The sequence below is a fragment of the Pisolithus orientalis genome (genome assembly GCF_024613125.1).
Source record: "Pisolithus orientalis strain OTSU chromosome Unknown F5J12scaffold_25, whole genome shotgun sequence".
In the NCBI taxonomy this organism is placed as follows: Eukaryota; Fungi; Basidiomycota; class Agaricomycetes; order Boletales; family Pisolithaceae; genus Pisolithus; species Pisolithus orientalis.
The window spans coordinates 240,586-251,978 of NW_026260806.1; the positions used below are offsets into that span (position 1 = coordinate 240,586).

Genomic DNA, 11,393 nt, shown 5'->3' on the forward strand with positions numbered 1-11,393 from the left:
CTATGTCAATGAAGAGATGCAAGTACTGCAATCCGCAAAATCAATGTGGTTCTGTCTGACCCGTGTTTGGCCCAGCGGATGGATACTGCTGTCTAAGCTCCTGTCGACGCTTTTGGCAACCCTCCCAGAAGTCCACCCGGTCATGGGTATATTTTTTTACTTTCATCACTCTTCTAACATACGGATCAGCGTCCTAATAGGGTTGTCATGTAACCACTTGACTAATCAACAGCAGTCATAATGACCAATGACCTTCACAACGACAACGGCGAAGATGACTTCTTCTACCGCTCCCACTATGCATGACGGCGACAACCGCAGCCACCACCACTACAACCGTGCCCACATAAACGACTACAATAACTCCAAGCAACGACGGTAACGCAAACCACCACCTCGATAACCTCCACAAACTCCACACCTCCGCCACAGAACAAGAGGAAACACGACGAGTGCGACATTGGTTGGTTATCTGGCGGCTGACCATCCTCCCTACTCCCTGGCTTGGACGCAGCACGAGCAAACCTCGAGGAATATCGCAAGCTGTCATGATACAATCACTCAAAATTAGAGCCGTATGCTCTAGTCAGCAAGTCCCATTGCAAATTTATTATCTTTATCTTCAACAACACTCACTAATCTCGTCATGTAGACATGCCGTCAATGGTACCTATCTATGTTGTGCTTCAGAAAATGGTACCATGAAGGGGACAGTAGTTTGCACACTAATGAGGATTACAGTAATTCGATAAAGTGCCCGATGGGAGGGAGTAGGTAATTTACTTGCGTTTCCATGATTTTTGGATGCTTTGCCAGAAACGCTGGAACTTCGTCATCCTCAACGCTTGTCCCCGGATCAAAATAGATTCCAGTTGAGCTTGTAATTCGTCACATTCTCTCCGCAGGTCTTCTGCGATTCGCGGGTCTGCTCCCTTGGCCTCTGCTTGAAGTCTTCGAAGCAACTCCTTGCGCCTACGTGTGAGTTCTTCCAAAGAAGAACACAACTCCCGCCCAGCCGCAGTTTCCCGCAACTCCATCTCCAAATCCGAAATTTCCACTTGCAACTGGACTCCCTTTCGTGTTGTCTCCTGTTGCCGAAGTACAACGGATTGAATTAGTTGAATGGCTGATTCTCGAGTGTTCCCGTACTCGAATGTCTTCGACCCTCTCGATATCATCGCCTTCCAGTAAGTGACTTTGAGCTCTTCCAGCCTTGCCTCACCAACATGATATTCCACTTCATCCCACATTGTAGTGACTAGGACAACCTTGGACATGGCACATTTCCCGCACAACTTTTCAAAGACTCGAAGGTTCTTTAGTGGGGATCCAGCCATGCGATTATCTGATATGCGATGAAACCAAAGAAGGGCCGAAAGGATGGTCCCGGTCTGGTACCTTGACAGATTCTTGGAATTCAAACCACACATAACAAGAATACAGGAGTTGCTTACTCCTCGTTCAGCCAGTTGGAAATGATTTCCAGGATTTCCCAATCGGATCTCTCCGTATCATCAAACCCCGGAGTGTCTACCAGAACCACACTGGATCCTTTGAGCGTACATCTGGTGGCTTTGACCTCCCTTGTACAGGAAGTTGAACCATGCCCCACACCCTCTCCCATCCCCTCCGTGACGACTTTGTCTATAAACTACGCCTAGTTAGCTTACGTCAAATATATATGCTATGAGGAACTCACCGAACTTTTCCCAGAACCGGTTGGCCCCATTATTCTGGTAGTTAAAGAGCGAGTGAGAAGGTGTGACAATACGTGACATCTCACTCACACAATTATAATGTCCTTGTGCGTACTTCCTCAACTCCTTGGGACTCATTTTCCAATGTCAGGAGAGAGGGTAACATCTGACTCTTGATGCTCAACGGCCCTGTTGAAGATTCGGTCTCATAGAAACATGGTGAAGACTAACTCGCACCTGTTGGTGGAGCTGGTGGTATACACTTATCATTTGGATCTGGCATGAGAGGCTGGGCAACGAGACATGTGTCAGTGCTTGGAGGGGACATGCTAGTCTCTGTAGCAGAAGCTGGGTAGTCCAGAGCAGTCTTCATCAAGGCAATGCTTTCTAACACTTGGTCTGTCACGATATCACTTCCAACGACTCCCAGGTTCCCGTTAAGAGGGGAAGTGAGAATTTAGATGAACGGCAATGACAGAGGATCATAAAGCAGACAGATACGTAGTGTTAGTCTAGTGAAACGTCGATGTACCAGAGCTTCTGACTCACCATGGGATCGGGTGACTTTTTGCGACTGGAGAGGCAGAGGCGGAAGCAGAAGCAGAAGCAGAAGCTTCAGGTATCATTAAGGGGAGCCCAGCTTGGGACTGCAAAAACGCGCTCAAAATGCGGAGAACTTAGCGAGAGGAAAGAGTACAGACGGTGGTAGCCTTGAGTTTCTCTACGACATCCGTTATAGTGGGACGTGATGAAGGATCAGGTCTCCAACATGCCATGCAAATCTCCCACCATGCATCTGACAGGCGAAATTGTGTGGACTCCTCAGCAGGGCGAGCTGGCAGATTCTTCTCCACTATCCTACGCATGACACTTGCGCAGTTTCGACAATCATGGAAAGGTGTAGATCGGGTGAATAATTCCTAGCGGCACAATAACATCAGAAAGGGGAACAAGCCAGATGCGTACCAGAATAGTCATTCCATATGCCCACATATCACTTTCCTTGGATGCTACACAGTCATTTATAAGCTCTGGAGCCATCCAAGGAAACGAGCCTCCGCGGGTGGCCTCAGTGGTCATGTTGAAGGTGGACACATTTAGGGTGGAAAGACCGAAGTCACTCAGTAGCGCCCGGCGATCACTGGACACCAGCACATTTGGCTATGGAAGGATGAACCAAGTACAACAGTTATAAACCAAGCATGCTTACACCCTTCAGATCTCCATGGATCACTGGACCCAACTCATGACTATGAAGATAGTACAGCCCGTTCGCGATGTCTCGAAGCTACACGAGTATGTCAAGTGGTCTGAAAATAGCAGATACACCCTCACCAGGGGCCGCGGATCATTTTCTGCGTTTTGGATATACGTGCGCGCGTCTCCCATTGGCATCCAATCAGATACTATAGAAAGTGTGGAGTCAAATTCTGTAGAGATCCCAAGCATGGGAACAATGTTCTCGTGACGCAGCTTCGACCATGTATGCACCTCTCGAAATAGGCGCTTGAATGAGAAAGACTCAGCTCGGGTAAGAACGACCAACGGGAATCCTGCCAGTACCTTCAAATCAGCCTCGCTCCCTGACCGTGTGCAATAGAAGATTTTGATTGCCACTTCGGTACCTTCCGGCTTCAATGTACCGTGGTGTACACAAGCAGTACCGCCGCGCAGAGGATTCCTTCCCAAGGTGCGAGTGACTCGGCCGTTGAGATTAACACTGTATCGGGATGCCCGTTCAGAGAGCTCGTGCAGCACGGGGAATAGTTCCATTTCTTGTTGTAAGTAAAGATGCTGCTTGATCGGTAACGCCTGTTGAGCAAGAGTTACGTGCGCTAAGTGCGGCCTACCAAGCCACGGTGAGCTGCACATGGGCAGGGGCATGCAATTCGTGGCACCTCACTGCGCTACACGCGCTCACATGATGCAGACGCCAGTTTTACTTTCATGTCTTCAACCTTGCTACATCGTATACCCGATGAACTCAGGAAAGCTCATAGCTCAAATCTTGTGAGTGATGGTTGTGAACGTAGCATCACGAAGGCGACATGGCAGATGAAAAGTGGGGACTGCAAACATACGTCACAACCCGACTAACACACACCGATCGTGAGACGTATCAGACGTACGTATGTTCTTCTGATACCTACAGTCGATGCATGAACAGACATAGCTGAAGATGACTGTAATGGACGGTCGCTGAAGAACGATTTTCTCCGGACTGAGTCTTACCGAGTCTCAGAATTTTGCACCTGGAGTTTCGCTGTTGAACGTTGAACGTTAACGTCGATGACCGCGGTAAGGAATCGGCCAAACACCCGCCTTGCCATATCGAATAACAACACGTCTTTCCCTCGTTTTTGGTCAGGCCTCTGTTGTCTTTGCTCAGGCTCAGCCATCCCTCTCGCTGAACTCTCTGTTGACCTTTTCAGGTTCCTTGATATCCAACCCGTCCACTATATCCGTGGAATCTTCCCTGACGGTTTCAGTGGCAATATACTTCTCACAAGTTTCCAAAACCACTCTCTAATTGTATCCCATAGACGTTTGAGCCATTCATCGGGAAGAAGCATTTGAAGGAATATAGACGGGATCAGCCTCGACTAAGGCATCTCTATCGGTCGAAGGTATTGGTCAGATTTGTGATCTTCGATAGCGGTGCACTCATTCATAACTACGCTGCTTGTTACCCGTAACTAACTGGCATCGTAGAGGACGGTACATGAGGATTGTATATGCCTGCTCCTCCGTTCGCTTTCGAGATGACGTCGGAGTCAACATATCCCAATTATACTCTTCCTCTTGCCAACTCTTCTCTACCTGACGCTCCACCCTCCCCAATGTTTGACCTTGTCTTTGCACCCTTACCTGTCCAATTAACCTCGCTGCCGCAGACAGGCTGTAGTTTAGCCAATGTGTCCTCAACTGGGACTGTCGAACTGAATAATACCTGGCTAAGGGGATCGGGCGATTGGAGATCACAGTGGTTCGTTGACGGTCTCTCACCGGACACCAACTACACTGCGTGCGTGATACAGGACGAGGTCAAGGTCAGTGGACCTATCTATTTTGTCACAAAGTCTTGTACGTCGCATTTCATCTCGGTGTCGTTCCAACGTAACCTCCACATGTAGCTAGTTTCCCGTGTCCTCTCGTATACTCTCTGCCCTACTGTCCTTCCACAGCGTATGCTGTCCCCTTACCTCCGCCACAAAGTCCCGCGGTCGCATATGATACTACTAGCCTCTCCACTAATATCAGCGACCCCCTTCTCCAATACATGACCAACTTCACCACAATGCTCCTGACCTTCGGCTGTGGGCGTGACCTCTATTCTCCCCTGCAAACATGCTCAGACTGCCGGCGCGAGTACCGATTCCTTGCTATGCGATATATCCTTCTCACGATGTTTCCGAACCATCCCCTTACGTCATCTGACTCCTCTGGAAGCAACGCACAAGCGCCGCTCTCAGCATTAGCAGCCCCAGCCCAGTGAGGCCACGCCAAGAAAGCCCCTCCTTCGCTGTCGTCAACTATACTTACACATCTCTTCTACCCTGTCTGGAAGTTTGCCATGCTGTCGATCGGGCTTGCCCTTATTTCCTAGGGAATCAGCTGTCTAGTCCCGCAGTTTAACGCAGATGCCAGCTACGGTGTTGGGTCCATTGACAGCGATGAGCCTGGAGTGGTAGGCCACGGGACTACTGACATGGCGCAAGATAGATGGGGTAATGTATGGTGTAACGGCAGTTAGAAGTGGTCTCTCATTGTACAGTTTGACGCACACCGGGCGTCATTTCCACGAACGTCACGAACCCAGCAGTTTTCCCCCAATGCCAATACTTTTCTAAGATGCTGCCGGGTACGATTTCCTCGCGGTTTCTTCAGTCTCAAGTTACCCGGGCGCATTCTATCTCCTGGCATACTATTGCTCAGTACACGACTTAGCCCGCTCGGTTCGAGTCCTCGGCGTACTACAAACGAGCTTCCAGTTCAAAAGCTGGGTTTCCGACCTGGGAACGGTAGTGATTGCGAGGTTGTGCTCTCAATCAAGCAATCAACCGTATACACGCTATTTATTCATGATGAGTGACTGAACTTGTGCACAGGACCATGTGGGCAATGTGTAGGACAATGCGCGCCCTCGAATTCAGTGGATGTCTGCTATGGGGACGTTTTACCCTCGAAGGAGTAGTGGTGCTAGCATGTCAGAAGCGAACTAACGTATGTAGGTTATGGCGTACTACTGATAACAAGATTTTTGTACAGAACGCCGCATTCAGGCAACAGCGAACAAGATTGGCATTCTTGCTTCAAGTATCTACTCACGAGTATGAGCCGATGATTCTCCTCACCAGTGGAAGCATCGCCTTGATCAAGTAAATCACCAAGCCTACAGGAGACCCTTGTGGAAGTCTAACAAGTCGAAGTGAGGAAAATCTGCAACAGAGGATCATTTCACCAATGGTTGTTATTGATTCCTGCATCGTGGAATCAGTAACTTCAAGCGATAGGACTGGAAACTGTAGAATTCCACAGGGAATGGCCCATGGATCGGACCCGCCGCCGAGGCACTGGGAAGTCCTTGCTTTGGACCTTGTGGCAGTGGGTAAAATCATATACATAAGTGACGAAGTAGGATATCGTTTCTACAATGACTTGGAATTGGGTTGGGAAACGCATGAATACGCAGAGATAAATACACCAAGGACGTAGACGGGCGTGAACTAGTAAGTGTCCTACTAGAGAGTGGCACTGCTCCTCCTACCAAATTGCTAGACTACGAGCCCCCGTTACATTTTGGTGAAGCCATTGTGGATGGGATTTGATGGGACCAACTCCACCGAAGAGCATATGCTCGAATGACATTTCATCCTTCTTTATATCAATCCATCACCAAGATCTTTCATAGAATGCGACGATTTGAAGTCAGTGGATGGAACGGAGTAACATATAGCACTTGACATACAAGGTCAGAATCACAGGCGAGAAAGCAAAATAAATGTTATGAGTCCACCTATCGCATCACCTATGTCTTTCGACCGTTCGCTCTTATTTCCCCATTCCTGTAAGACACCCAGAAGTCTATACTGCAGGAAGGAGAGGGAAAAATTAACTCACTTCTCCATGCTGCGCGAATGGTTTTGTTTAGGCGTGGCCCAAGCGGCATCCTTAACACTCGCGCGTCAGTCAGAACAGAGTCCAGTTGGGCCTTCAGTTGAGCATATTCTTTCCCGAGGTCTTCCGGCGGTCTTCTGGTCTGCTCCCTTGGTCTCATCTCGGATTCTTCGAAGCACCTCCATCCTCCTCTGTGCGAGGTCATCAAGAGGATGCATTACCCGATAGGCAGCAGTCTCCTGCAACTCCAACTTCCTATACATAATCTCCTCTTGCAGCTGGACTGTTTCTTGCGCCTACCCCCACTGGACAATGGAATTAAGTAACTGCACGGCTGATTCTTGAGTGTTCATATGCCGGAACGTCGTAGACCCTTGGGATATCATCGTCTTCCAATAAATGTCCTTGAGCATCGCCAGCCTCTCCTCGCCAACCTCGTGGTCCACTTCATCCCACATTGTAGTGACCAGGACGATCATTAGGCATGGCGTTCTTCCCGCATAACTTTTGGAAGACTCTCAAGTTCTTGAGCGAGCTTCCAGCCATGTGACTATCTATTATGCGATGAAAGTAAAGGATGGCCGAAAGCATGATCCCATGCTCGTATCTTAGCGGATCCTGGGAATTCATAGCGGACTATAACAGGAGTATAGGGAATGCTTACCCTGCGATCAGCCATTGGGCAATCATATTCAGGGTCATCAAGTCGGATCTCTGTATATCATCGAACCCGGGAAACTCTACCAGAACCACGCTGGAACGTTCAACCGTACATCTGGTGACCTTGATCTCGCTTGTCGAAGAACATAAATGATGTCCGATGCCCTTGTCCATACTCCCCAGGGCTTTTGCTACGAACTACGCCTAGTCGGCTTATGTTAAATACATATTCCATGGGAAGCTCACCGAACTTTTCCCGGAACCAGCTGGTCCCATTAACCTGATGGGTAGAGAGAATGGCTGAGAAGTTGCTATAAAACATGACATCTTACTCACCCGACTATGGTGTCCATCGTACCTATTTCCCGTATATCAACCGACTGAGATCCTTCTCCCAATGTCGAGGCTAACAATGACATCTGACTCTAGAAACGCGGGGGTAATCCTGGTGAGAAAAGGATCTTCCTGGATAAGGGCCAGGACCCTGTTACCTCTACAGCACATGTTAGCTGAGTATCTTCCTTGGTGTTGTTTCGCTTCGGCTTGACAGAATCATTCTTCTTGGCTGTGGGTGGAGCAGGTGGTACATACTTATCACGCAGATCTAAAGTCACTGTAAGCACTTACTCTGCAGGGTGCCAGAGTTACTTGTAAGAGACACGGATGGAGACATGTTGGTGTCAGCAGCTAGGTCTTGCAGTGCAGTCTTCATCAAACCGAGGCTTTCTGATGCCTGGCCGATCACAGAGTCACTTCTCGCGGCCTCGGAGCCCAGCGCCTCCCTATCAGGAAGGGGTGGTGGAAGGGTTTGTCCTCCGATGTTGAACTTAGCGGTGACAGATGATTCTTAAATCGCAACGGAAACCGTGGTGAGATTTAGCTTTGTTGCAATCATGATCAAGACACGACCCGCACCTGCTGGTTGAGGCATCTTCGCAGTAGCTGTCGGCTGAGAATTGTCTTTGACGTTGTTTCCCTTCGGGTTGACGGAATCGTTGTCATCATCTATGGGAGGAGCTGGCAGCGCACATTTATTGTTCAGATCCGACATAGGTAACTGCACTCACTCTGGCGGATAGTGGTAACACATGTGAGAAATCCAGTGCTGGATAGGGGATTGTTGGTGTCAGCAGTAGAAGCTGCGTATTCCGGGGCAGTCTTCATTAAGGCGGAGCTTTCTAACGCTCGGCCTGTCGTGGTATAGCTCACAGCGACACCGGAGGTACTATTAAAAAGAGTAGAGAAAGCATGATTGAACAGCAATAACGCAGGAGGTTGAAGCAACGTACACCGAGTTAGTATATTGACATGCCTCGTTTGAGATTGGATGCGCAGAAGTGGAAGCTTTGTGTGGTAAAGTTAAGGCGGGGCTAGCTTGGGACTGCAAGAGACGGCATCAAAACTCAGAGAACTAAGCGAAGGAGTTGGTACGGACGATGCCAGCCTTGACCTTCTTTGCGATATCCTTCATTGTGGGACGCAATGAAGGATCACTTTGCCAGCATGACATGCAAATCTCCCACCACGTGTCAGTCAGGCGGAATTGTGTTGACTCCTCAGCAGGTCGAGGAGGTAGTTTCCTCTTCATTAACATGCCGAGCACATTTGCTGAACTGCGACAATTTGGAAAAGGTACTGCTCGAGTGAACAGTTCCTAGGCATATAATGAGCATTGTGCAAAGGGGACAAATCAGAAGGCAGTACCAGAGCCGTCATTCCATATGACCACACATCACTTTCCATCGATGCAGGGCACTCATCTAGAAGCTCCGGGGCCATCCAGTGACACGAGCCTCCACGTTTGATGTCGACAGTCATGGTGAAGGTGGATGTGCTCAGGGTTGCAAGACCGAAGTCACTCAGTAGCGCCTGGTGATCGCTGGACACTAGCACGTTTAACTATCGAAGGATGGGTCAACTGCCAGTGTATAATATATGAATCAAGAACGCTTACACCCTTCAGGTCTCCATAGGACTATTGGACCCAACTCGTGATTATGCAGATAGTCCAGTCCGCTTGCGATATCTTCAAGCTAAACAGGTATGACGGGTACATAGTGCGAATATAATTGACACTCTATTGACTCACCAGCGGCCGTGGATCATTTGTTGTGTCCTGGATGTAAGCATGCGCGTCCCCCAATGGCATCCATTCAGATATTATCGAAACTGTGGAGTCAAATTCTGTAGAAATCCCGAGCATGCGAACGACGTTCTCGTGACGCAGCTTCGATCATACATGCACTTCTCGAAATATATGCTAAATGGGAAAGCCTCAGCACGACCTGCGACAACCTGCGAAATCTCGCCAATACCTTCAAGTCAGCCTCGCTCGACCGTGTGCAACGGAAGGTTTTGATTGCCACTTCGGTTCCATCTGGAATCAAAGTACCACGGTATACGAGGGCAGAACCACCGGGAAGAACTCTTCCCGAGTTGCGACTGATTCGATTGGTGAGATCGATACTGTATCTAGATGCTCGATCAGCGAGCTCCTGTAGCTCGGAAGGCCGCTCCATCTCTTGTTGTTGATGCGCGCCGTCTGGTAAGTAACAATGCTGTTCCATCGGTGATGGTCATTGAACAAGAGAGTGGGGTATACACAGTGGCAACGATGCAGCGAACATGGGCAACATGTGTGTAGGCGCTTGCTTATCCCCGTTGCATGATATATGTAAATGCCTTACCCACTACCCAAGAAACTCGAGCAACGGCAAATTCACTTAGTGCTGGTGGCAGCTGGTGGACCGCACTCTTGACTAGTAACTGGCAGTCTGCTCCTGTGAATACATATAAGTGAAAGTCTCGGGCGACAAACATGAGGGTGCATCGAACCTCGCAGCTTGAAACGACGGCACAGGTTCATCGTCAGTAAAACGCATTAGAACTCAATCAAACACCCAATTGAGACGCATTGACGTATCAGATGTATATATTTTTCTCATACGTGCAACCGGGACGTGAACGAATAAAACAAACACTCTTTGAACGTCTGAGACAATTTTGAAAAGAAGCATGGTACCAATTGGATGTCAACGAACGCGATCAATCCTCGGTCACTATGCATGTATCACACGCGCACATCTTACGACGAGTGGACCCTCAGAGAAACAATGTTCCCGAAATTCAACCGATGTTCAGTCGCAGGGCACAAAACGGCGCAAGATTATCCGTGGAAGTACATATGAACTTGCTTGTCGGTTCTTATTGAATCCTCTATCATTCCCGACCACGTCCTTCCACAGATCCTCTCCCTCTCGTGAATACGCGGGTGACGGAACAGAAGCCGGAGACTTCGGCTTTCGGATGGCTGTCTGGGTCACGACACTGTGCGGAACACTCTACGCTTGAAGCAGTCATGTTAGCGTAAGAGCATGGGGAGGCCCATGCATATGGCATACTGCTCACAACAAGACGTTGTACGGAACGTCGCAAACAAGAAACGGCGAACAAAGCTGGCGTTTTTGTTTTGAAGTGTCTACTCTTGGGAATTGGTCACTGTGAGCCGATGACTGTTGTCACTAGCCGGAGTGTCGCCTTGGTCAAATAAATCACCAAGCCTGCGGAACGAAAATCCACATCAGAGGATCATTTTACCAGCGGTCATCGGGATCGGCGCCGAAGAAGCCATCGAGACATTTTACCTATGATAGCGGGAAGCCTTGCTTTGGGCGCTGACACGCTGCAACCGCAACGATTGGCAGGAGTACTGTTAGTGGGTCAATTCATATACATACATATATGACAACTGTGCTAAGTGGGATTTGAACATTCTGAAGTCGTTATAATGACTTGGAACTGGGTTGGAAAATACTTAAAAACTTCCAGGGAAAGTGACAGTTCAGGTGCTTCAGCTCACGAATTACGTATGTAAGTAAGGTTACTACGCGATAGTGCAACGCAAGGACCATCGGCTCC

At 48.9% G+C, this 11,393-nt stretch overlaps 5 protein-coding genes across 5 annotated transcripts; 1 reads left to right on the forward strand and 4 right to left on the reverse strand.

The window, feature by feature from the left end:
- Positions 1–878: 878 nt before the first annotated feature.
- F5J12DRAFT_696104 (P-loop containing nucleoside triphosphate hydrolase protein) lies at positions 879–1,729 on the reverse strand (the record flags this gene model as incomplete). Its single annotated transcript, XM_051740440.1, has 3 exons — positions 879–1,398; positions 1,455–1,651; positions 1,700–1,729. Coding segments are annotated over 3 exons (747 nt in total), but the record flags the coding sequence as incomplete, so codon positions are not given.
- A 645-nt stretch (positions 1,730–2,374) lies between these two features.
- Positions 2,375–3,470, reverse strand: F5J12DRAFT_724123 (kinase-like domain-containing protein; the record flags this gene model as incomplete). Its single annotated transcript, XM_051741504.1, has 4 exons — positions 2,375–2,617; positions 2,664–2,858; positions 2,908–2,985; positions 3,033–3,470. 4 exons carry the CDS (start codon positions 3,468–3,470, stop codon positions 2,375–2,377), a joined length of 954 nt encoding a protein of 317 aa, XP_051597937.1.
- A 680-nt stretch (positions 3,471–4,150) lies between these two features.
- Positions 4,151–5,577, forward strand: F5J12DRAFT_256431 (stretch-activated Ca2+-permeable channel component-domain-containing protein). The gene is made up of 3 exons (XM_051738612.1): positions 4,151–4,355; positions 4,410–4,781; positions 4,832–5,577. Exons 2-3 carry the CDS (start codon positions 4,433–4,435, stop codon positions 5,191–5,193), a joined length of 711 nt encoding a protein of 236 aa, XP_051597938.1. The 5' UTR covers positions 4,151–4,355; positions 4,410–4,432; the 3' UTR covers positions 5,194–5,577.
- A 1,564-nt stretch (positions 5,578–7,141) lies between these two features.
- On the reverse strand, positions 7,142–7,989 carry F5J12DRAFT_256328 (uncharacterized protein). The gene is made up of 4 exons (XM_051738610.1): positions 7,812–7,989; positions 7,722–7,755; positions 7,480–7,673; positions 7,142–7,422 (listed from the first exon to the last, which is right to left on the reverse strand). The coding sequence occupies exons 1-4, from the start codon at positions 7,892–7,894 to the stop codon at positions 7,263–7,265; spliced, it is 471 nt and encodes a 156-aa protein (XP_051597939.1). The 5' UTR covers positions 7,895–7,989; the 3' UTR covers positions 7,142–7,262.
- F5J12DRAFT_950739 (kinase-like domain-containing protein) lies at positions 7,901–9,994 on the reverse strand (the record flags this gene model as incomplete). Its single annotated transcript, XM_051749798.1, has 10 exons — positions 7,901–8,040; positions 8,103–8,321; positions 8,391–8,492; positions 8,543–8,700; positions 8,765–8,856; positions 8,911–9,129; positions 9,180–9,361; positions 9,430–9,508; positions 9,565–9,702; positions 9,791–9,994. The coding sequence occupies 10 exons, from the start codon at positions 9,992–9,994 to the stop codon at positions 7,901–7,903; spliced, it is 1,533 nt and encodes a 510-aa protein (XP_051597940.1).
- Between the last annotated feature and the right edge of the window lie 1,399 nt (positions 9,995–11,393).

What these genes read in the sequence shown, in the direction of transcription:
- F5J12DRAFT_256328 (XM_051738610.1), bottom strand. Translation starts at nt 7,894, where the DNA reads ATGTCATTGTTAGCCTCGACATTGGGAGAAGGATCTCAGTCGGTTGAT. An exon ending in ACGATGGACACCATAGTCGG is followed by an intron (nt 7,756 to 7,811) that starts GTGAGTAAGATG and finishes TCTACCCATCAG; the next exon opens with GTTAATGGGACCAGCTGGTT. An exon ending in GCCCAATGGCTGATCGCAGG is followed by an intron (nt 7,423 to 7,479) that starts GTAAGCATTCCC and finishes GGATCCGCTAAG; the next exon opens with ATACGAGCATGGGATCATGC.
- F5J12DRAFT_256431 (XM_051738612.1), top strand. Translation starts at nt 4,433, where the DNA reads ATGCCTGCTCCTCCGTTCGCTTTCGAGATGACGTCGGAGTCAACATAT. An exon ending in CTATTTTGTCACAAAGTCTT is followed by an intron (nt 4,782 to 4,831) that starts GTACGTCGCATT and finishes CTCCACATGTAG; the next exon opens with CTAGTTTCCCGTGTCCTCTC.